Raw genomic sequence first — 26,682 nt, 5'->3', positions numbered from 1 at the left:
TGCCTGTGCATTGCACCCCGCCACAGAGCTGTAAAGCCTTACAGATCTGAGCGGCATGTCTCCATGTCTACCACATGGTGGCAGTAGAGGAAGAGGTAGGCTGAGATGATGAAAGGGAAACTCATCTGCCAAAGCAAGAGCAGGGTATTACTTCTTGAAGTTGGCAAAATTTGGGGAATATGTATGGGCTTGGATTGGAAAATGTGAAATTGCTAGACCAACCAAGTACAGAAAAATTTCCCAGCCTTTCTTTAGTGATATCAGTATAAATACAAGATTATGGAGGCTTCAGCCAGAAGGTACCTTCTTTTTTCTCAACTAATTGATAGAAATCTGAACTCAGAGGTGGCCCCAGCTACATTCTGGCTTCTGTAGTGTAAACAAAGAATTTCTTCCAATTAAGGACTTCATAAGGCAGAAATCCTAGTGGATTGTAACATAGAAATTAGACGCTCACTACCTAGCCTTGATTATATCCTTTTAAAGGATGCGGATAGCATTCTTTCCATTGAGACATATACGAGGAATATGCCAACATTTTCAAAGGTGGTTCTCTGTCTACCAGACACAAAGTGGGAGACGATAAATGATCTCCCTAATTTCAGATAATTCAGAAGTGGCAAAAGCAAGTAACAACACTTCACCAGGGAGCCCTGTAACTCAAAACACTGTCAGAAAGCCCTGCTACCTTCTGTAGAAATTATGCTATTTTGACTACTAATTGTTATTTGAACATGAGTTCACTATGCATAGAAATTACCACCCCAGCAATGTTCAACTTTGTTTGGATTAAAAACAAATTCTGTGTCTTAAGGACAAGGGGGTCTGATTTAAACATCCAATGTAGAGAGTCCTGGATCATCACCATATGTGTCAGATCAGGGACAAGAACCCTGTGAATGCAGGTTTGCCTGTGGGACCACCACCACAGGTAGGCACAGGTGTACTGTGGTCTTTCATTATCACAATGACTTTGCATCATAAGGCAATAAGGTATCTTGAGGACCAAGTGCTATTTTCCAATCTATGCATAGTTGGTATTAAAACAGAGAAAAGTCTTAAACCTTCACATCACAGGTATGATAATTCATTCTCTTGAATTTTGCCAATGAAAATTGCTTAAATATTGTAGGTTAACAGTGCAGTGGAGAAAAGGAGGTAGCTCCTCTGTCTCTTACCTTTAATCATGTGTCCTACTCTGGAATAGAGACATCTCATGACATCAGCAGCTCCAAAATAACCCAAATTCCATTGGCTCCTACATCCAGTTTTTGGGAAGCTAGATGCTCTGACTTTGGAGGGAATCTGAAGACCCAGAAACCCCACCCATCCATATCCGTAGGAAGCAAGACAATGGAGATTTGATAGAGCAAACAGAAATTGAGCTGCAACATGGATTAGCTTTCATAAGATTGTTGGTAGAGCAACCCCGATACAAACCGGGGTGCCTGACTGTGGGTCCTCACCCACGTGTTTAAAAGGACTTATCAATGCTCTACTGCAGGCACACGTGAAAGGTTAATAAAAGGTTTATTTACAAGGGAAGGAGTGGGAGACAAAGTGGGAGACAAAGTTTTAAATGACTCCTACCCGATCCGCCGATCAGGAATCCCAAAATGGCACTCTGAGAGCTGGCCAGGAGCCGGGAGCCGTGAAGCCAGGAGGCGAGCGATAGCGAGCCCCCCAAGGCCCATGTGTTTGGTTTTTATATCCAACCTGGCTGCCCAACTCCACCCTCAGGTCCCAGCAACCCTCCCTTTGGTGGTGACGGGATTTGTCTTTCCCAATGTCTTGATGGCTTTAGTCTGGAGTGGGGGTGGGGTCCACAAAGCCTGTATGGGATTAGCTCAAGACATCATTTTCCCCTAACAAGATGCTGAGAAAAGGCTGCCACATTTCATCAGCATCTATTACCTGAGCAAATTAAATGCTTGCTCTCTGCTCCTCCTGGATGCAGGTGCATGGTAGGACAATATTGACAGGATATTAAATAACCTTGTCCAACCAGTGCAATCAGCTGAGAGTGATAGCACCATGAAAGATAGGACTTGAATTCTTGTTTAAAAGTAATTAAAACAATCTTGCAAAAGCTAAAGGAAGTGTTTATTTTAATAAGTGTCCATGAGATCCGAATAAAGGGAAACCATGAATCTTATGACTAGAATTCCTGCTGCCCAGCTTCTAGCAGAAAACTGAAAACCTATGATTTGTGCAGACACATGTTCCTCCGGGTTAGACACTGGTTGTTGATCTATCAAAGAGGATGAATGATTGCAAGGTAATACCCTAAACCTATCTGTAGCCTGACTGACGTAGGATGGGCTCTCCATTCAGACGTTCATACCTTAATGTCAATATAATCCCATCCCAACTCATGAAACAAGCCCTCTTGCAGGGAGTGAAGACGTATCAAATTAGGCAAGTATTAGAAACAACCGTGGTAGTAGCCCCAGAGAACTTCTCATAGAGCTCAAGCTCTTTCTGTAATGCTCTACACTACAGCTGAATTTCTGTCTCCAAAACAGTTCCTAGGGAAAACATGGGAATGAGAAAGACACAAGACAAGCTGGAGGCTGCAAGAGAAAGGAAAACAACTATTCTCCGACCTGTGAGCGCCCGGCAATCTTAAATCCATTGTCCAGTGTGGCGCCACTAGAGGGAGCACCAGCCAACTGCGACGGAGGACTACTAAAGAGATTTGTGCTCAACGTATCTGGTCTAATGTTATGGGGAAGGAGAGGGGAAAGACTGAATAAAGCTAGAGGCGTGGTAGTGCAAGAGCAAAGGTGACAGGTTCATATAGTGGGGCTATTCCTTGGTGTAATTGGTAAGATTAATTTGATTTTTTAAAAAAATCTATGATACCACTAATATCAATAATAAAACAAACTGAGAAACATCATTTAAAGACATACAATACAGTCTTCCATTTAAACCTGAGTCCTAGAAAAAAAAAAATCCTCTCATCTATACAAGCAATGATAATACGGCAAAAGAAAAAAACATTGTTAGAATCAACCATTGCAGAATTCTAGAAGTTAACCAAAGACTTACAACAATCTGGGGATAATTTCTTCAAGAAAAAACAGTTGAATCTTGGTAAAAACAGTGACATAGCTTTGAAAATACTAGCTTATAATCATAGGCAAAATAAGCTGCCTGAAATACATTGGAGAGAATGCAAAGTCCTTCAAATTATTATTATTTTCTCTGCCTGCTGATTCCCTCTGAGCCCACTCACCAGGCTCTCTTTATCTGGCCTTCCTCAGAGCTCTTACATTGCTGAGCAAGTCTCCCACCCTGGGGTTGTTTACTGAAAACAGAAGGAATTGCATAACACTGCAGCTGCCTAAGGCAATGGGTAATAGTTGGGACAAACAATGGCCTAACCAAAAAGCTTAAAAGGGAAAACTGGTGAATAAGTTGTCTACCCATAGGGGATTTGACAAGCTATATAACCTTTAGTTTGAAATCTTAGGATCTTCCTAAGATTCATCTATTGATAGATTCCAGGGAAGTTAGAAGACCATTTGCATGTAGAGAGTGCTGTGCACTTATAAGGCTATGAACACACTCAGGAAGACCCTAAGCTCTCACCTCTGGCTGACTTTCAGGTTTTGCATAAGGAGGAAAACTAAGGCAGAGGTTGTTCAACTGCCTGGCTGAGTGTTGAAGGCATGCCCCCAAAACACACACAGAGCCACTCAGGAGAGTGGCTTATTGATTTATCTCTATCCAATCATTATTTGATCACTAAGCTAACCAGCGAGTATTTCACTGGCCACACATTTAAAAAAAAAAAAAAAAAACCAAGACTTTACAAAATTAGTTCTGAAAATTCATTAAACAAATAATCACAAAAGGAGCAAAAACAAGTTCTGGGGAACATAGAAGAATTTGAATTTCAGTAACCACATCACATTATGTAAAATTTCAATTTTTTATAAGATTTTAAAAATTTTATTTATGCATACAAGACCTGGGGTGTAGGTCAGAGGTGCAGGGGATGAGAGGATTCACCAGAGACAGAGTGGGGAGCAGAACAGGCAGATCCACTGAAATACACTGCTGAGGGGAGCAGTGGGCTAGACAGGAGAGGTCTGCTGTGCCATGTGGGTCAGCTTCCTGGCCAGGGATTAAACTCATGCCAGTGTCTGGCAATAGCCTGATAGAGATGAGACTTTAACCCCTGTGCCATCAGGGAGGCCCCATAAAATTCCAATTTTTAACAAAATAATTGTAAGACATGCAGAGAAACAAAAAATATGACAACAAACAGGACCAAAAACAATAGAAACTGTACCTGAGAAACTCCAGATATTGGAATTAGTAGATGAAGACTTTGAATCAGCTGTTTAAATATATTCAAAAAACTAAAAGAAACCAGCTTTTGAGACTTACAGGAAAGCATGAGAATAATGTGCATCAAATAAAAAATATTGAAGAGACAGAAATATTTTTAAAAGAAGCAAATATAAATTCTGGAGTTGAAAGGTGCAATAACTGAAGTGATATTGTCACTTGAGGACCCCAATCACAGATATGAGCATTATAAGAAAGAATCAGAAAACTTGAATATTGAGATTATTTAGTCTGAGGATAGAAAAAAAAAGAAGAAAGAAAAATGAATAGATCCTTGAAGGTTTTTGCATCAAGAATAGCTGTCACCAACATATGCATTATGGGAGTCAGGAGAGAGAGAAAGTAGTGGAAAAAATATTTGAAAAAATAATAATCAAAAACATCCTATATTTGATGAAAATCATTAGTCTACTTATCCACAAAGTATAAGAAATTCCAAATACAGTATATGAAAGATGGAATGAAAATATTCTAAAGTCAATTGTGGTGATGGGTGCATAATTCTGAATATAATGAACACCACTGAATTGTACTCCTTAAATGTGTGAATGATGTAGTATGTGAACTATATCTCAATACAGCAGTCTAAAAAAGGAGTGAGGGACTGATATATACTACAAGATGGATGAAACTTGAAAACATAATGCTAAAAGAAGAAAGCCACACAAAAATGTCACATATTGTATGAGTCCATTCATAGGACATGTTCATAAGTAGGCAGACTTATGTTTATCAAGTCAGAAAGTAGATTTTATGGTTGTAAGGGAGGGTGAGGAGGAGGCAAATGACAAGTGACTGCTAATGAGAGAGGAGGTCTGGGGGGAAGATGACAAAAATGTTCTGCAATTATGTAATGGAAATAGTTACATAATCTTGTACATACACTAAAAATTACTGAACTGTGTGCTTTTAAAGGGTGGTTTTTATGGCTTATAAATTATATGTCCTTTTCTTTTCATCTTTCAAACTTTTGTAAAGGCCTTGATCCATGATGGAGTTTAGGTCTTGTTGAAAGAGCCATGTCTGTCCGTAGACTGCACATAGTCCTCAAAAGCAGTGACCTGCTCCTCCAGCTTGTCTGTTCCAACTTTATTGTCTTCAGCCACACATTGAACTTGAAGTTCCTTAATTCCATACCCACTAGTACTGGTTTAGAAGAGCCACTAACCAAGCTGTCTACTTGAATGCTTCTCATGCACTCCTCTAGTTTTCCATGTCTGGCTCATCATGCCACAGTTTCATACCTAATAAGATGGACGACTTGGCAATAATGCAGGTTTTTTGACTTTCTTTGGCTCACTCAGTGCAAGTTTTTTTCCTCTTAACCTCTTTGTGTCTTCACTTTCCTCCTTCTCATCAGATCCAGCGAGCAAGTTCATCTTCCTGTGGTGTCTTTCACATCAGCAGGGCCATGTCTACCTAATGCTTTCTTCATTCCTGGAGGACAGACCCTTTCCTTTTTGAAAATCTTAATGTGGTTATACCAATAATATAGGGCATGGTAAAGGTTGGCAGGTGGTGGGCTGGAAACTGCTTCCAATACTGCCACATCCGCACGATGGCATGTGCCTCCAATGTAGTTATTGTCCACCAAGTCATCATTGAGCACCTGAAAGCCTATGGGCCTTTTCAAGACTCCAAAACCCATGGTGAGATGATACTGGAGATGGTCAAGAGAAAGGAAAGAGGAGCACAGGCAGAAAGCACCTAGCACTGAGGGAAAAAGTCTGTGTCTCAGTTCTTTAAGAAGTGATCTATCTCCAAAATATGTTCAGTGCTGGAAGGAGATGAAACTACTGTTAAACTTATATATGATGGTGAGCATGCTTGCTAGTGCTAGGAACTTGTTAACCAGGCGTGTTTAAAACAATGCTCACTGGAGTTATTGCTTTGGAAAATGTCCTTTTCTTTCTGTTCTACAAATGGCCAAGGTTTCAGGAAAAAGAAAAAGTCACAACCTACAATTTAAAAGGCATGACCAAGTAAGTGTCAGAGAGGATAGGATGGTTATCTTACAGCTGGACCAGACAACTCCATGTTTATCTCTGGGAATTCCTGGGATTCTGGCACTGACTCAGCTAAGATAAGGGACACTAATGATTTATAATGTGCTGTTTAAAGGCAAACTCTCCTAGTGTCGGCCAGGACCAGTTTGTTTATTAATGGCTTTTACCCCTGTGACCTATTGGATAACCTGGCTTGGCTATGTGACTAAGAGAGACATTTAAAAGACCCTACTGGAACTTTTAAGTATCTCTCCCAAAATAGAGATCTGTCATCACACAATTCTTGGCAAGTCAATCTGGAGACTAGTACATCCTTGTGCAGATGAAGACACTGGGAAGCTGCACTGGGGAGTTCTTGTCTCCAGATGTTGGCCTGCACGGTCTCCTGCTTTCTGTGTCCTTTGTCTTATTCATGTTCTGTGAGGCCTTGTAAGTTCTTCTGCTATCCAGCCCAACATACCCTTTCTACTAGTAACACGTTCCATACTGCAGAACTATGTTTTACAAAAGACAAAGGGGGAACAGTCTCAAAAATTCTATTCCCATTCGTTCTCAAAACCTGGGAACAAGATAAGCAGAAGGCAGGGCCATCGTGGGGGCAGTGCCAACATGCTAAGCAGGAATTCCTGGAAAAAGATGCCAATGAGAAGGTTGCTTTTCTAAAACCAGGAACTATGAAGCGCATTGTCCAGAATTGGTGCAGTCTACAGACAAGTACAAGAGTCATATTTGTGGAAGAGATGCTTTTGTGGCTCAAGAACTTTCTCTGTGAGTCCGGGAAGTAAGGATCAGACAAATAACCCTATAAGGTAAGCAAACATCTACTCTTGAGGCTCAACTGCCTCCCCTCATCTTGCATCGAGACTATAGGTCTAATGCAGAGACTCTCAGAAGCTTCTAAGACACATCAGCAAACTTACCGTGAACATTCTCTCTGATCCTGTCTGGGTAGAGAAAGGTTTTTGGCTAAAATTTACTGCAACACTTCTGGAGCCCATCCAGTTAGGAGGGTAAGATTCTCAAAAATCTTCTACACCCACAACTCACAATCATTATCTCTAGACCCACTTAAAGCAACCCTCATCTATAACCCCAACTCTGCAGCACAGGCTTTCACAAAACTCCTAATTCCACCAGTGATAAAGTATTAGGGCGCATGGACCCATATCTCATCCACTTTGGAGTAGAATTTAGATGTTTCCCTTTGTTTGTCCTGAGTTCACACTAGGAAGATAGCACCAAGGAAAGGCACCACTCCCGGAATTTCATCACCAGCTTGCCTCTTCTTGTCGCTATTTAACCTCCCCACATTCATCTATCTTGACAAACTGACAGGCATCCTTTCTACCCAAAGTGTAACTAGTTTTGCCACTACTCGACTTAATTTGCCATTACCTGATAGGGTCTCAACAATATCCTGGCTCTCAGTTGCCTTGCTCTATAACAAAGTTTAAAGGGTTGTATGGGTCACTGGCCTCTTTGGCCATATCCTCGACCTGCATCTTAGTTTCCATTCAGCTCTTAGAGTCATGAATTCAACCAGAAGATAGTCCTTGCCACTTACTCAGCAAATAAGGAAGATTTACAAGGGAAAACCTGGAAGAGCCCTGAGGCAGGCCTTCTGGAGCTACAAAAGTAATTTGGGCCTCCACCCATATATGAAGCCTTTAGGGTTGAAGCTGATGAAGCAATAAAGAGCCGGCACCAGATGGAGGAGAGGGGGTCAGGTACGCAGGATGAGATAAGTAACATGCAGGAAACATCCCACGCAGGGGCTTGCATCAGCCTAAGCAATTTTCTGAGCCATGAAACAGGTTTTCCTCCTTTGTCAACACTTGCCAAGTAGTAAAGAAACAGAACCACAAACCAGGGAAAGGAAGGATGAGTCTACTAGACTTTTCTCTCAAGGGAAAAGGCTCTAGTTTTCATTCTAGCCCCTTGGAAGCAGAAGGTCTCCAGCTACCTTAGGAAATAGGAAAAGAATGAAGGAATTAAAAAAAAAATACAATGAATACTGTTGAGTTTATTCTTCCTCACACGCTTACTTAGGGCACACCTAGATTGCTCTTTTGCCTGAACTTCTTCCATTGTTTTGTTCACGTGGGCTCTGTCAGGCCAATGCATCCCCAACTGAGCCCCTTAAAGGACCCAAGTGCAGCTGAAGCCAGGAGAGGCATTTGGGTGCTCACGTGGTTGTCTGTACCCAGCACACTTGTGAACACCCAGAGCAATGGGTGTCTCTCAGGGCCTGACTGATTGGAACCCTGGAGTGGAGATAAGGCAGGTCCTCACCACTTCATTCTACAGAAATGTGTGTCTGTCTATTCACATGAATATTCTCTTAAAATGAAAAGCTTGATTCAAACACTATTGTCCAGATGGTAGAAGGCTGTACAAAGGACTGAATTTTCAGGATATCAGTTGCCTTGATATTTTTGATTAATGATAGTAAGTCTATTTACTTCTATTTCTAGAAGGTTTTAGGAGGTTTTTTTTTCAGGTATTTATGGAATTTTACCCAAAAATGAAATAGTTTTGGTAAGATAACTCATGTCCACATGTGCAAATCCAGTATTGTTGAAGATGTATATTAATGAGTGTGTTTTCAAATGAGTCCGTACAAATTTCTGTAATTTACAAGAAATCAAAGTTCTCCTTATACTATGTGTTTCAGTTTCAGAAGACTAGTCTAGCTGAAATATAAAACACTTCAAGCATTATGGAAAATCAAATACTGAATCTTACTCCTAGCTGTTTAATGCTTTAAATTCTTAATGCCATGAAATGATCACTTGATTTCTTAAGCTCTGCTTTTATAGAAGCAAAAGGCATGAATATATTAAATGTGTCAAACTAGGAACCTTGAAATGAAAATGGGTTTTTAGATGTTTCAATATTAGCCTTTTTTTCTGATTTCTGTTTCTCAGAGCTTTCCCACTTGTGCTTGTTTATGTGACCTGAAAGTACTGGCCTTCTGACCATCTCCATCATTCCTGGGGTAGGGCACCAGTGCGGGGGACTGATGACAAGCCTGGTTTGACAGATTTCAATAGATTATAAATATTGTTTTTGTCTTCTCTTACCTATTTTCCTATCTCTTGTTATTGCATCAATCTATGGATTTCTAACCTTTTTTCTTTTTTACATTTTTTTATTGAGGTAATATTGATTTACAACACTGTGTATGATTTAGAGGTATAGGATCACCTCCTTTAGGTGGATGTCACTACAACCTGCCCAGCACCAAGGAACCATAGTCCTCCACTGAGGCAGGGACTTCTCAGATGTGCTTACTTCTTTCCCTTTGCATGTAGTCTTGGGAATGAGAACACTAACAATAGTGTCTACAGTTCATTGATTAATGAGTTATTGCAAATCACGACTTAATTCTCTGTTTCTAATAACATCTTTGTTTTAGCCAACTGTGTCAGCAATCCAAAAACACTTCACATTTTCTCAAAATTAAAAAAGTCCTAATGGCCTTTCATGATGGCCTTACATTAAATATTTAGATTACATTGCGGACAGATCCAAATAGTTCTGGAGGCTCCTTGTCTCCCCCCGTCTGACAGCTCAGTGGGTCTACAGTGACTTGATGGAAGGAACAGACTGGGGCCAGCCATGAAATTTCCATGAACTCTCCTCCAAATGAGGCCATTTTCTCAAGTAGGAAGACTGTACTGTTACAACATTGCTCTCCCAGAATGTAAATTGATACAGCCACTATGGAAGAGGTTCCTCAAATTTAAAAAAATAGAAACATCATATACTCCAACAATCCACTCCTGAACATTTACATCAAGAATATGAAAACACAATAAAAAATGTATGTGTACCCCCATCTTCATTTCACTATTCGCAATAACCAAGATATGGAAAAACCTTAGTGCCCAAGGGAAAATAAGTGGATTAAAAAGGTATGACACATGCACACAATAGAATACTATTCAGCTATATTAAAAAAATGAACTCTTGCCATTTGTGATAATGTGAATGGAACTGGAGGCAATGATGCTAAGTGAAATAAGTCAGAAGGAGAAAGACAAATAGCTTATGATTTCACTCATCTGTGGAATATAAAGAAAAAAGACAGACAAAACAGACATTCATACTGAAAACAGAATGGTAGTTCCCAGGAGGGTATGGGTACAGGTGGCTGATTGGTGGGTGGAGGATGGTGACTGGACCTTTGGGTGTAGGGTGATATGTATAGATGGTTGAGGTGTGAAACTGTACACCTGAGACCTATACAGTGATGGAAACTATTGCTACCTCAATGAAAAAATAATGAAAAAATATTCCTTCCAAGAGTATACTGCCTACCAAATATGTTCTACCTGCCGACCTATACTTTTTTCCCCCAATAAACTCTCATATGTGCCAGTGAGATGGTGCATGTCAGTGATCCCCTGGGATGACTGAGGTCTTCCTCAGACATTGTTCCTACAACCTTGACCTGCTTTTGGGTCTCAAACCTTCTTTTCAATGTCACAATACCAGGGGCTTTCATGCTAGAACTTCTGATGGAAGATCATGATCATGTTGCTATTTAGAGTTGTTTGCATTTCTCAGAAATGTTGCATAATTGTTTTTAAAGAGATTATTACTTGTTCTCAGCCTACTTCTAAATACTGTTACTTCCAAAGCTTTTATGAAACTCAACTTTTTTCTTTCCATAACTAATCTGTGCTGGTGCATAGAGCAGCTATTGACTTTGTGTATTTTCCTTTTGATTTTTGACTGGACCCAGTTCAAATGTTTTCCAGCAATTAAGGTGTAGGTTGAGAAAAGAATGGAGTATTTGTAGCTTAAGTGGGAAGTCCTCAGAACCCAAAAGAATAAATCTATTTTGATGTTACTCAGACCACAGGCATGTGGCGGTGACCTTCTCTGCCTCCTTCTAAGATGTGTGCATGCTGTTCAGTTAGTAATCGTCAAAAAGGAGAACTTGCCCTGATGCTTTAACTTCTCCTACTGATCAGGTCACTTCATTTCTGGGATCCTAAGGCTCAGAGTTATTGCCCAAAATACTTCTTCTCCTTTCCAATGAATGAGGTTGCAATGGGGTCATATTGTGATAGTGTCTCACAGGCCATCCTGGGAGCCACTGTCCTTGAGCCATTCACAGTCTCATATATCTCCCCATTTCCAAGCCTGCGGTATTTAAAATTCCTTGCTGCTTTCTGGTTTTGTCTTTCCCTGATGTCCCAACATCTATCCCATCTGCTTTTACCCTCACTGTTCCATGATCTCTATAATCTTTATGATGGGATTAAAATGTAAAGCCCCTGGACCTTGCAACTCAATAAACATGGCCCTCACTGAACTCAGCCAGTTTCAAGACCCACAGCCCACATGTGAGACCTGACTTGCTAAGTAGCGAAATGATTGTCAGAACATGTAGCTGGGTTTGTTTCTGTGTGCTTGCTGCTGCAGGTATAGAAGGCAGTGAGTCCACAGCCTGCATCTCCTGCTGGGTGGACCTCTCACCCTGCTGCTGAGACTCAGAACTTGGGCTATGCCTCTGTGCCAGGCGTGCCATGAGAACCATGTTCACTTCATCCCACAAATGTTCTGTACTGATTCTTCACTGCTTGGAGAGGAAATCTAAGCAGTCTTGAGTGGTGAGCATCCCAGAACCTGAATCAGATTCCATGTTCTGATCTATCTTAGCCCTGTTCTGGGCTCAAGCATCTCACCCTACTATCTGACTCTTCATATGTATTTTTTACTCAGTCCTCTTTCCATTTCATTTTCTAGCTACATCTACCTCTACACTGTATAACCCATACTCTGGACAGTCTTCTTCTGTTCAAACCATTTTTTAAAATTAATTAATTAATTTATACAAGCACTGGGTACAGTCAGAAGCTCGGGAGGGTGAGAGAATTCACCAGAGCCAGAGTGGGGAACAGAACAGGCAGACTAACGAAGTACACTGCTGAGGGGAGCACAGCGGGGGGGGGGTTTGGGGGGGGCTGGAGATGTCTGCCCGCCATGTGGGACCCTCGCCAGCGGCTGGGGCTCAAACCAGCGCTGCAGAGGCTGCGGGCAGCTTTGCAGCCCAGTGCTCAAACACTGCGCCACCAGGGGAGGCCCCAAGCCAATTCTTGATTGTTTTGCTCATCTTCCTAGTGTAACTGACACTTGCCCCAGCCTGTTCCTTGCTGCCTTTCCCCATAGTTTTTCCTTACCTCTCCAGCTCCTGCCAACTTAGCGGGGAAAGTAGAGAGGAACACTGCTTCATACAGCTTGTACTGACTTAGAATGAGTTAAAGTGTAAATGTAGGTTTGGATGAAACTGGTCAAGATCTAAATGCACAGTATATTTATGACAAGAATAGTACTGCTAATCCTAATAAAATGTGATAGTAAGAAGGATTTTATTTTTGCAGCAAACTCATAACTCATAAAATAATGTAGAATTGTCTAGAAATCATAGGTTTTTAAATTATGTGAAGAATACATATTAATCTGTACAAAGTTATTCCTTGTAATTATCTTCAATAGAAATTATCTTTAGGGCACATAGTTAACCATTTAGAATGAATATAGAAATAAATATATTTCTGGAGCAACATGGCGGCGAGGAGACGCTGCAAGTAAGATCTCCCATTAAAAAAAGTTAATAGGGAGGAAAAGCGGCAGGTCCCAGTGAGAAGTGGGACGCGGAAGATAAACGGGTGACGCCAGCAAACTACCCGAAGAAGAAAGTTGCCATAAAAAAGGACTAGAAGGGAGGGAAGCACAGAACCCTGCTCCCCTCCCCCACCCACAGAGTCGGCACTCTCCGACCAGCAGAGAGGAGGAAAACAAACTAAAACTGTTAGGGGGAAAGGATGTCCTGAGATAATCCCATACAGGCTTTGTGGACCCCACCCGCACTTCAGACTAAAGCCATCAAGACTCTGGGAAAGACAAATCCCATCACCACCAAGGGAGGTGGCTGGGACCTGAGGGTGGAGTTGGGCAGCCAGGTTGGATATAAAAAACCAAACACGTGGGCCTTGGGCTCTCTCTGGCTCGGGATCGCTCCCCTCCTGGCTTCACCGCTCCTGGCTGGCAGCCAACTCTGAGAGCGCCATTTTGGGATTCCTGATCGGCGGATCAGGTAGGACTCATTTAAAACTTTGTCTCCCACTTTTCTCCCAGAGCTGTACATTTCCTCATTTGCCCTTCCCTTGTAAATAAACCTTTTAATAACCTTTCATGTGTGCCTGCAGTAGAGCATTGATAAGTCCTTTTAAGCGCGCGGGTGAGGACCCACAGTCAGGCACCCCGTTTTGTATCGGGGTTGCTCTACAACAAACCGACCAGCAAGAACAAACTACGCAGCAAGCAGGACTGTGAGTGGAAAGGAACTATTGCAGCCACCACACCCCGTGAACAGGAGCTGTGGAGAACCCTGCAGGATTCGCCGCAGCGGTGAGCGAATGGCTCCGGGCGCCATTAGAGAAGAACAAAGACCCCTGGAGACCCGCACACAGCCCCGGGCCAGCCGGTAAGCTTGCGCGGAAAAGCGGCTCGCTTGGCACGCTTGAAAAGCAAACGCAGACCAGATCGCGGCTGCCCAGGTCCCCGCGCCTGCGACCTAGGCTTGCGGGGAGACGCGCGGAGGCCCTCACATGGGTGAAAGTCCCTCACTGAGTAAGCAGGAACCAGGCGCCCAGGCACGGGAGCTGGGTGCAAAAGGCGCCATTCCCGCGCCACTGAACTGGGCTATAGCCCGCGTCCTGGACCTGAGGGCTTTGAACTGAGACCCAGGGCACAAAATTCTGGGCGTGGGTTCTCCACGACGGTGGGGCACAAGGCAGACACAGCACCCCAAAGCCGTTGAGGTATACCCTACCATTCTCGCTCTCTGTTCCCGGTCCCACGGGGGTGGGGGGGTTGAAAAACAGCCCCCAAGGACAATAGGAGAGATCTCTGGCGCCACCTAGCGACCAGAAAAAAAGTCACTAACACCCCATAGAACAGGGAAATTTCTTAAGACTTCTTGAAAAGGGCAGAAGGCTTCTGGAAGACCCAGTGGCCAGCTGGGAAGTTAGCCCACGCCACGCCTCTTCCAACCAGCAGTCTGAGCCCACAGAGGGAGCAGGCACCCACGACCGGGGCAGACCAGGCACGAAGAAGAGTGTGCCTGAAACCGGATGCGCAGGGACTGCGTCCCGCTTCGCCAGTTTAGGACAGGGACATTTCTTCAGTAAAGACGGCCTAAAACCAGCAGAAAGCTCCCCCAGAATCCAGAGATGGTTCCTGGAGGAGCCAGAGGGGAGCGGAGAAGTTCACGCAAGATGACGGCCAGTCCGAGCAACACAGTGTCCCAATGCATACGACAAATTAGAAAACAGACAGTAGGGAGTAGAAGAACCACACGCAACCTAACAACGCCTCAGGAAAGAAGCACACCACAAAAAGAAAACCACCCTCCAGATTTCAACGACAGTAACTTGGAAGAACTTCTGAGCCTTCCAGAAAGAGAATTTAAAATTGCCCTGATTAAAAAAGTGACAGAGGTCATAAAGGAAAACAATGATCAGAAGAAGGAAATTGAGTCCCTAAAGAGGGAAAACAATGGTCAGAAGAAAGAAATTGAGTCCCTAAAGAGGGAAAACAATGGTCAGAAGAATGAAATTGAGTCCCTAAAGAGGGAAGTAAAAGAAATGCAAGAGATCAAAGAATTAATGGAGGAACTAAAGAACTCTGGGAAAAGCAATGAAAGCAGAATAGATGAAATGGAAGAACGAATAAGTACTCTTGAAGACACAGAAATAAAAAGAACCAAAACAGAAAAGGAAAGAGAAGTACGAAGGAAAAAGAATGAAGAAAGACTTCGGGAACTATCTGACTCCATGAGGAAAGGAAATATATGAGAGTTATAGGAATTCCAGAAGGAGAGGAGAGAGATGTAGGAACAGAGAAAATATTCCAGGAGATAATTGAAGAGAACTTCCCAAATGCGAAGAAGGAGCTGAAAATTGATATACAAGAAGCAAGAAGAACACCAAACTTCCACGACGAAAGGAAAAACACAGCAAGACACATAATAGTAAAGTTCCCAAGAATCCAGGACAAGGAAAAAATAATGAAGCTGACAAGAGGGAAGAAACAGATAACATTCAAAGGAAAACCAATCAGGCTGACATCAGACTTCTCTGAAGAAACAATGTATCCATAAGATAATTCACCACGGGCAAGGAGAGAGTGGAGGGACATAGTCAACAGGCTCCAGGAAAACAGATGCCAACCAAGAATACTCTATCCCGCAAAGCTCTCCTTCCTCTATGAAGAAAGAATATGGACCTTCCCAGACAAAGAGAAACTCTGGAATTTCATTACAACTAAACCCCCACTCCAAAAAATACTACAAGGAATCCTAAAGCCAGAACCTCATAGGGACGAATAACAACGAAAGAAGACCAAAAAAAAAAAAAAAGTTATTAAAAGAATAAATAAAATCAAAGGAAAGACAAACACAATGGCAAATACAGATGCTAACATATCAATATTAACTCTAAATGTAAGTGGACTAAACTCTCCAATAAAAAGACACAGAGTTGCAGCCTGGATTAAGAAACAAAATCCAACCTTTTGCTGTCTCCAGGAAACACATTTAGCTACAAAAGATAAAAATAGGCTCAAAGTTAAAGGATGGAAAACAATCCTACAAGCAAATGGACCAAAAAAGAAAGCAGAAACAGGTATACTTATATCAGATAAAACAGACTTCAAACTCAAAAAAATAAAAAGAGACCCCAATGATCACTACATTATGATCAAGGGGACAATACTTCAAGAAGAAATAACACTCATTAACATATACTCACCAAACGAAGGAGCACCAAAATATATCAGACAACTGTTGTCCTCTCTGAAAACAGACATCAGAGAAAACACATACGTAGTGGGAGACTTCAACAGACCACTATCAACAATGGATAGATCAACAAGACAAAAAATAAGTAAAGAAACTAAAGCTCTAAATAAGGACCTAGAGCATTTGGGCTTAACAAACATCTATAGAACACTAAACCCCCAAAAAATGGAGTACACATTTTTCTCAAGCGCACATGGATCATTCTCCAGGATCGATCACATACTGGGGCACAAGACAAACATCAACAGATACACCAAGATTGAAATCATACCAACCATTTTTTCTGACCATGAAGGCATCAAACTAGAAATAAACCATAAAAAGAAGGCAACGAACTATCCTACCTCATGGAGATTAAAAACCACACTACTGGAAGACCACTGGACTAACGAGGAGATCAAAGAAGAAATTAAAAAATCCTTTGAATTGAATGACAAGGAGGACACTAATATCCTAAATGTATGGGATGCAGCAAAAGCAGTAATAAGAGGAAAATATATAGCAATAGACGCTCACATCAAAAAACAAGAAAGAACTCAAAGAAACAACCTAATCTCGAAGCTCAGAGATCTAGAAAAAGAACAACAAAAAAACCCCAAAACCAGTAGAAGAAAAGAAATAATAAAAACCAAAGCAGAAATAAATGAAATTGAAACTAAAAAAACAATCCAAAAGATCAATGAAACCAAGAGCTGGTTCTTTGAAAAAATCAATAAAATAGACAAACCCCTAGCCATACTCACAAAGGAAAAAAGGGAGAAAGCACAAATAAACAGGATCATAAATGAAAGAGGAGAAATCACAACGGACACAGCAGAAATCAAAAGAATAATCAGTAACTACTATGAACAGTTATATGGAAACAAGTTCAACAATCTACAGGAGATGGACAAATTCCTACAACTCTACAATCACCCAAAGCTAGATAAAGAAGAAATAGAACACCTAAACAGACCAGTTACAAGCAGCGAAATTGAAATGGTAATCAAAAACCTTCCCAAAAACAAAAGCCCAGAACCTGATGGATTTACAAATGAATTCTACCAAAGATTCAGAGAAGAATTAGTGCCTATCCTTCATAAACTCTTCCAAAAAATTAAGAAGGAAGGGACAATACCAAACACGTTCTATGAAGCCAACATTACACTAATACCAAAACCAAATAAGGACAACACAAAAAAGGAAAACTACAGGCCAATCTCCCTAATGAACACTGATGCAAAAATCCTCAATAAAATTTTAGCTATCAGAATCCAACAATGTATCCATAAGATAATTCACCATGACCAAGTAGGATTCATTCCAGGGACACAAGGATGGTTTAACATCCGAAAATCAATCAACGTTATCCAACACATCAACAAAAAGAAATATAAAAACCATATGATAATATCAATAGATGCTGAGAAAGCTTTCGACAAAGTGCAACACCCATTCATGATAAAAGCCCTTGAAATTCTTGGGATACAAGGAACATACCTCAACATCATAAAGGCCATCTATGACAAGCCAACAGCCAGTATCATCCTCAATGGTGAAAAGCTGAAAGCAATTCCATTAAGATCTGGAACAAGACAAGGATGTCCACTCTCACCACTGCTTTTCAATATAATACTGGAAGTCCTAGCCAGAGCAATAAGACAAGAGAAGGACATACAAGTAATCCAAATAGGAAAAGAAGAAGTCAAACTATCACTATTTGCAGATGATATGATAATATACTTAGAGAACCCCAAAAACTCCACAGAAAAACTAATTCAACTTATCAATCATTTCAGTAAAGTGGCAGGATACAAAATCAACACACGGAAGTCAGTAGCCTTCCTATACACAAACAATAAATCTGAAGAAGAAATAAAAAAAAAATCCCTTTTATTATCGAAACAAAAAAATCAAATATTTGGGAATAAATCTAACAAAAGAGGTAAAGGACCTATACAAAGAAAATTATAAAACACTGTTAAAAGAAATAGAAGTAGACACAAAGAAATGGAAAGACATCCCCTGCTCATGGATTGTTAGAATAAACATTATTAAAATGGCCATCCTACCAAAAGCAATATACCAATTCAATGCTATTCCAATCAAAATCTCAATGTCATTCTTCAAAGAAATAGAACAATTATTGATGAAATTCATATGGAATCACCAAAAACCCCAAAGAGCCAAAGCTCTACTGAAAAAAAAGAAGGAAATGGAGGCATCACACTCCCAGACTTCAAACTATACTACAAAGCCATAATCATCAAAACTGCATGGTATTGGAACAAGAACAGACATACAGACCAATGGAATCTAATAGAAAATCCAGAAATAAACCCACAGATTTATGGTCAACTAATCTTTGACAAAGGAGCAAAGACTATGCATTGGAGCAAAGAAAGTTTGTTCAATAAATGGTGCTGGGAAAACTGGGTCGCTACATGCAAAAGAATGAAGCTTGACCACTACCTCACACCATACACAAAAATCAACTCAAAATGGATTAAAGAACTAGACATAAGACCTGAAACCATAAAATACATAGAAGGAAATACAGGCGAAACACTACGTGATTTGCATATCAAAGACACCTTTACAGACACATCACCCAAAGCAGTGATAGTGAAGGCAAAGATAAACAGCTGGGACTACATCAAATTAAAGAGCTTCTGCACAGCAAAAGAGACAATAACAAAAACAAAGAGAAACCCCACCAACTGGGAGAACATTTTTGCACCCAACACTAATGATAAAGGACTGATCACAAAAATCTGCAAAGGGCTGATGAGACTCAACAACAACAAAGAAAATAACCCAGTCAAAAAATGGGCAGAAGAGCTAAAAAGAAACTTCTCTGAAGAGGAAATGCAAATGGCCAACAGACATATGAAAAAATGTTCAACATCACTTGTAATCAGGGAAATGCAAATCAAAACTACCATGAAATACCATCTTACACCAGTGAGAATGGCACATATTAAAAAAACTAGCAACAACAAATGTTGGCGAGGTTGTGGAGAAAAAGGAACTCTCCTGCACTGTTGGTGGGAATGCAAACTGGTCCAACCACTATGGAGAGCTGTGTGGAGATTTCTGGACCTACTAAACATAGAGCTTCCATATGATCCAGCAATTCCACTCCTAGGTATTTACCCAAAGGACACAGAAACATCAATTCCAAAGAACACCTGCACCCCTATGTTTATAGCAGCACTATTTACAATAGCTAAGCTTTGGAAACAGCCCAAATGCCCAAAAATAGATGACTGGATCAAGAAGATTTGGTACATATATACCATGGAATATTACTCAGCATTCAAAAAAGATAAACACATGCAATTTGCAGCAACATGGATGGCGCTGGAAAGGATCATGCTCAGCGAAATAAGCCAGAAAGAAAAAGAAAAAAACCGGATGGTCTCACTCATAGCAGGAATCTAGAAAATTTAAATAAGGGATCAGGAAAATGAATAACTATAAGAAAGTGAAAATCAAAATCAACAAAAAACTATGAGCCAGAGACACTTTTTGGGGGGTGGGTGCCCGGAGGGGAGGGATTGGGGTCAGAATGGGGCATGTGCAGTTGTATGGGGGAATATAAAAATAAAATTTATTATTTTAAAAAAAAACACTCCAAATTAAAAAAAAAATAAATATATTTCTTTCTTTAATTTTCCTAACAGTCTACTATGGTTTATATGTTCTGAAGAAAAGGGTAAGTCCTTGAATAGGATACCTGATTCCAGGAAGATAAGTTGTCAATTGTCATTTACTTAAAACAAATATTATTACAAAATGTTAATATTGTTAGTAGTAAAAACATAGTTAAGTCATATTTTCTTTTGTAAAGCTCTACAAAATTAAAGGTTTATATTTAAATACTTTACACCTAAATGTCACCTATAGTTAAATTTTGGCTAATATGTTTGAAACACTCAGGTAAAAAAGAAACTTTGTCAAGTCTTTAATGTATTATCAAAAATAACTGTGGAACATGCATTACACTTTATAATGAGGTTACTTAAAATATGGATTGTAAATTCTTCTAATTTTCATTAAAACAGATTTAATCTTGACAGGTAGGTTGTTTTGGTCCATGTGCCCGGTTGAATCCCAGTTGCAAGCAGCTTTCCAGGGAAGTTCAGATTCAGAAGACCTCACTGGTTGAACCACCAGCCAGTGAGGTACTGAGATGAGTGTAGCTCTTCACAGATGGACCACAGCCCAGGAGGGCAGGGCAGCACCCACCATTATCCACATCTGATGTGCTGAAAGGCACTGCATTCTTATCTTCTTTTCTGAAGCCCTGGAATGCATCACCTGAGAAATGACTAGCTGTGAAGGCAATTTTTGTAATTTTTTAAAATATTTATTCATGCATATAAGAACCAGGGTACAGGCCAGATGTGTGGGAGGGTGAGAGGATTCACCAGAGACAGAGCAGGGAACAGAACAGGAAGACTGAGTGAAACACACTGCTTAGGGGAGCAGTGGGCGAGATAGGAGATGTCTGCCACACCATGTGGGTATCTTCCAGGCCAGCTGGGATTGAAGTCGTGCTGTGGAGGCTATGGACAGCTTCACAGCGCTGTGTTCAACCATCTGCGCCACCAGGGAGGCCCCAGTTTTTGTAATTTTAATCGACCTTTACCAGACATTTTGCAAAATCATTGCATCTAGAAATAAGGAATGAATTCTTTTCTACCATGTATCAGACTAAGATCTCTCTTCCAGACTACAATACACCAAAACATGGTGATGAGTTTCTGAATGTGCTAGGCAATTTAGGGTGATCACCTGATATAAAATTCACATCCAAAATAGAAGTTTGGTTGTGTAAGCAAAATCAGTTAGTTTTAGGCCAGAAAACTGGCCTAAAAGTGGCAAAAAATGGTGTGTAGACCTGACATACTTTGGGTAAGATTAATGTGGCAGTTGGTCGTTTAGGAGAAGAGAAGAATTTACAGCAAATGCATCCTGCCATTTTACATCACTTCAGAGAGAGAGAGGTCTGATGAAGTTGAAATGTCTAACTTCAAGAAACTTCAATTCACACATGCAAAAGTTGTTTGATTTTATTTATGGCCACCAAATTTATATGAATGCCCAATTAAAAACATCAGCTATATTCCTAAAGCATTTCTTTTCTTCATTGTTCTCCAAAGATATATGGACTAACAGGAACAGTAGTTAATGCCAATTTTAAAGGGCTAACATTAGACGTTTTACATGCCATATCCCTGATATTTACCATCCCTTTCAAAGATTAAGTACTTTGGTGAATGCAATCCAGTGATCTAAGTGACAGGAATAGTTCTGTTTTGTAAAACCAGAAATACTGAGAGTGAAGCTGTAAAATTTTTAGAAAAAAAAAATCAAAGCCCCCACCTGTTTTCACTATGCTCCCACATACCTCTACCCCAGAGCTTCTGACTCTGAACTTCATGAGAAAAAAAGTGCTTGTAGAGAAGACTTACGTTCAAATCCCACAGTGCAGTAACTTCCAGAGTTTCATAAAGACACCACACTTCTAGAGCATTGCCTCCACTTTGTGATTCCTCCACAGATAGTTTCCTGGATAAACTCTTACCAACTGGGAGGGTTGTATATCAAATCAGCTCTACACCAAATTATATTTAATAAATTATTTTAATAAAATGCATAGATCCGGGCCTCCCTGGTGGTGCAAGGGGTTAAGATGCAACCTATGAAGCTGTCCACAGCTGTTCGATCCCCGACCAGGGAGATACCCTCATGACGCAGCAGACCTTTCCTGACTCGCCTGCTGCTCCCCTCAGCAGTGTGTTTCAGTAAATCTCCCTGTTGTGTTTCCTGCTCTGTCTCTGGTGAATCCTCTCATCTCCCACACCTCTGGCCACCAAGACCCCAGTTCTTATATGCATAAATAAATAAATCTTTAAAAAAATAATAAAAATAACAAAATGCATAGGTCTACTTTTAAGAAATAGTCCATTACAACTCAAAATCATATTTTCTAAGAGGGGGGCAGTTAAATAAGACACTTGGTTTTCTGAGAGAACCCAGGAGAATTTCTGTCAAATCTTAGAATCAGGGGTATCTGTCCTCATGGAATAGCTGTGTGGCTCAAGTTTATTGAAATGTGTGCGTGTGTGTTGAGGTTAGTGAGCTCATGAATTGAGTTCTTTTGACCACAGAAGTTTGGAGAAAGCCCCTGGATCCTTTTGCTCACAGACCAGTTCAGTCCCATGGAGAGAAGAGTGATGTTTCAGCCTTTTCACACTTGTCTTTTATTGCTTCAAAATTTCCTGCACAGGCTGGTGCATTTTTGAAAGTTCGGTTTCATATTTTTATTTTTGCTCTGAACTCAAAATCAAAATGGCCTCCCACCTCTACCACACACCTGATCCCGCTTAACACCCTGATTTTATCTATGTGTCTATCTTTACAGTCTATAGACACTTTTTTTATCTTGATTATATTATGTGATCAGCAGTTGAAGTTACTTAACTATTTTACTGGGAAAATGTAGCATAGGGAATAGCAATCTTGATGGCTCTGTAATAAAAAAACTGTTGGCATTATAGATCTTATTATCTAAATTAGATCCTAATTATCTTTCTGAGAAGCCCTACATTAGTTTTTCCTAACATAGCATGTTCTGTATTTTAGATTGCTATACTTTTAGAGAGAAGGCATTAAAAATAATATGTTCCCTCTATATCAAAATTTGAATTTCAGACATTCACCCAATGTCTCAAAACTGAACCACGTCAGCAGTCATAGATTCCAACCATACCAGATAACTTTGTGACTGGTAATATTCCTCCCTCTGTGCCTTGACACAAACTGCTCTCTTTGCCAGCATTCATTTGCCAAAAGCTTGCCCATTCCTCCAAGTACAGGTCAGTGGTTCTCGACTATACAGACACCAATATGTCACCCCCCCCCCCCGGCAAAAGCAAATATCTGGACTTACACTTAATCAGATTCTGTAGGAATGACTACTTTCTAAAATCTCCCCAGCTTGATTCTAACTTTAATCCCTTGTTGAAAACTATTCTCCCATGAAGAGTTTCTGGATGCAATCAGTTGGAATCATTTTCTCCCTCTCTTTAATCCCTGAAGCTCCATCACATAAATACCAAGAGATTGAATTACTTTTATCTTCACCTGCTAGTGAGTTTTCTGGATAATTTAAGAATAAAAAACTTACCAGCATTTCCTGGATACTGTCCTAAGTGCATTTTTAAAAATCTCGCTTCATCCTCTAGCCAAAAATTATCATATGATGCATAAGAGAATGTGTCATCTTCAGAATTCAGTGCCATATACAGCATAAAACTGGTTTTTTTTTTTTTTTTACTATATGAAAGGTCTTTTTTAGTCCTAGTCAAAATTCACCTGTAAAAATATGCTTTTAAAAATATATTTTAATACAAATTAGAATAACCCTTTAATATAACAAATCCTTTTTTGTGTGTGTGTTTCAGCAATTGAGATAGTTCACATAAATCATTTGAGGAACTTACAGCCCCAGCTCAGTTTATCAAAAGTATCACACACAAAAACACATCTTCCCACTTGTTTTCCCTAGATTGGGGATAGTTAATCTCTGTTTTGTTCTTAATCTCCCCAAATGAAATTTTTAAATTCACTTAAACATTAATTAAGAAAAGAAACAAGATTTAGGACCTCCCTGGTGATGTAGGGGTTAAAGTTTCAGCACTATCAAGCTATTGCCAGACACTTGTATGAGTTGGATCCCTAGCCAGGGAGCTACCCACATGGTGCAGCAGACCTCTACTGTCTCTCTCCCACTGCTCCCCTCAGCAGTGTATTTCAGTAGATCTGCCTGTTCTGCTCCCCACTCTGTCTCTGATGAGTCCTCTCACCCCCTGCACCTCTGGCCTACACCCCAGTTCTTGTATACAAAAATAAATAAAAATAAATCTTTAAAAAAAAACAAGATTTACATTAAAACATATCAACAATAAACAACAATAATAAAACAGTTGAAACATTATGACAGGTAAGCAAATTATGTATTCTGATGTAGTTAAGAGATTTAACCTCCAAAACAGCAGTTCCTCATGTAATGTTTTCTGAAAATGCTCAGTTGAAATTATTTTGTTCCATCTCTCAGACTTATGCTTTGTGGGGAAAAAAATATTCTGTTATAATGCAGCTGGCCAATTACTGACGAATGGAATCATAATGGAGCAACACTGGAGTATTCTCAGGTTTGGGGTCAATATTTCCAAGACAAGTGTAGATCCAGGAACAATTATTAAGCCCCACATTCAGACCAAATACTTCATACATGCATATTCTAGCCAATGCCTTTCTGCCTTGCTCCACCCATGTAGCACAGCCTAAATCTGTATACCCTGCTCTAGCACAGACCCCTCTACCTGAATCATGAAATTGCTGAACGAGGAGGTAAAGTTCTAGTCAAAATCTCAAGAGTTGGGGAACCCTGTGACAATTTTCAAACTATGAAAACTATAGCCAAGGTAGAATGTCCTCTCCAAGGCATTCACTGACATTTTAGCTACATGCCCAATTAGAAATGAAAAGTTTTCTGAAAATGTACAAAAAGAAAGGGGGCACAGGAAGTGAACTGGTCCCCCAGGGTCTACTTAATATCTCACAGCCTATGACTCTCCAATTCAGTGTCCCTGCCTAACACCAAATTTAAGAGTTAACAATATGTTTTTCTTAATCTCAAATCTATTTTTTAATATACCAAATAGAGAGCAATCTGTTTATGTGACAGATACCTGCCTGAACACCTTTTTACCATAACACATAATTTCCCCATAGAAATAGGCATAAAATAAGAAAGATAATAATTAACCACCTATTGATTTATGATTACTTAATTTCTGAGGAAGCACTGACTGAATTAATGATGAAAACTACAAGTATATTAACTGTATTCCATAATATACCATTTATTTGGCCTCATTCCTAACATTTTATTACATTTCCTGCCCCTCCTAAAATCACTGGCGTGCAGTAGCATTTTTAGTAGCAGGACTAACACCACTACTTACTGAATCCATAGGTGACATTATTAATGGGATGTTAAAGATTTTAATTATAAACACATTAAAATAATAGCATAAAAATCTTCAAAATCACCCAGAGATGTTCCAACTAATGCAAAATTCAATATTTTTCTGTCCAACCAGCAAAAGTGATGTTACCATGTAACAATAACATAAGAGAATTTTACAATTCTAAGGTTTACAATTCCTAAGGTTTACATTTTTCAAATTTTGAACATTGTGGTTTTTATTAATATTTTCAAAAAATGCTACTTCTAGTTCACATAATTTGAATTTGTACAGTCATGTACCTCAGTTTCCCATTTCCCTTGCTTGTGTACACACAGCACATGTCTCAGGAACCTCAGGGTCTGTGACAACCCTGCCCAACCAGCTTTTCGTTCTACAGATACTTGCTGAGTCCCTGGCAGAACCCTGCCAGGTGCACAGGAGACACTTTTGAATTTTCGCCGAAAGTGCATTCCAACAGGTATTGACAAAAGACTTCCAGATCCCAGCTGAGAGATCTGTTTATTTTAAATAATTTGACATATAAAGAGAGTTATTCAACTTATATTTGAAATCCACAAGGATTTGCTATTTTTACTAATGATTTGACTAATAGAGATATAATCTATATTTCACTGAGCATGATCCCTTCCAGCTCCATCCATGTTGCTGCAAATTGCATGAGTTTATCTTTTTTGATTGTTGAGTAATATTCCATTGTGTATATGTACCACATCTTCTTGGTCCAGTCATCTATTCTGGGGCATTTAGGTTGTTTCCATAGCTTAGCTATTGTAAACAGTGCTGCTATAAACATAAGGGTGCAGGTGCCCTTTTGAATTAATGTTTCTGTGTCCTTTGGGTAAATACCTAGGAGTGGAATTGCTGTATCATATGAAAGAAATAGAAAAATACCAGATGGTCTCACTCATAGCAGGAATTTAGAAAACCTAAATAAGGGACCAGGAAAAAGACTAATTAAAATAAAGTAAAAATAAAAATCAACAAGCAACTACACTACAGGGTGGGGAGGAGGGTGTAGGATCAAAACAAGGGGGCGGTGGGAATTGTATGGGGACTATAACCAAGATGAAAATGCACACATTGTGCAAAAATGAAAAATGATGTAAAATATATAAAATAATATAATATAATAAATAAATAAGAGAGATATAATCTATAGGTATAATACCAAAAAGAAGAAAAAAGATAGGGGACAAATAAATGAATTTAACTTGAAAGTTCACCAAATCCACCCAGATAGTCCGACCACAGTATTTGGAAATCAGAGACCCCATCTATTCTTTTCTGTATCATCATCCCATCCACTTCCTCTGTAATCCATATAAAACTTTATTTTCTTCTTTGATATAAAATTCACATTTCACCCTAAAGCCTAGAGAAAAAGAAGATA

The 26,682-nt window shown here is 39.9% G+C and overlaps 1 protein-coding gene across 1 annotated transcript; it reads right to left on the bottom strand.

Annotated features, from left to right (window-relative positions):
* Nucleotides 1–20,080: 20,080 nt before the first annotated feature.
* Nucleotides 20,081–26,613, bottom strand: ANGPTL5 (angiopoietin like 5; the record flags this gene model as incomplete). Its single annotated transcript, XM_084249953.1, is given in 9 exon segments — nucleotides 20,081–20,318; nucleotides 20,321–20,384; nucleotides 20,388–20,410; nucleotides 20,413–20,547; nucleotides 23,423–23,567; nucleotides 23,570–23,599; nucleotides 23,603–23,610; nucleotides 26,504–26,591; nucleotides 26,593–26,613. Coding segments are annotated over 9 exon segments (588 nt in total). The 3' UTR covers nucleotides 20,081–20,244.
* Nucleotides 26,614–26,682: the final 69 nt, after the last annotated feature.

The sequence above is a fragment of the Talpa europaea genome (genome assembly GCF_964194135.1).
Source record: "Talpa europaea genome assembly, chromosome: 12".
Lineage (NCBI taxonomy): Eukaryota > Metazoa > Chordata > Mammalia > Eulipotyphla > Talpidae > Talpa > Talpa europaea.
Note: the sequence above shows the minus strand (reverse complement) of the source record. Positions and strands in the feature narration are given on the sequence as shown.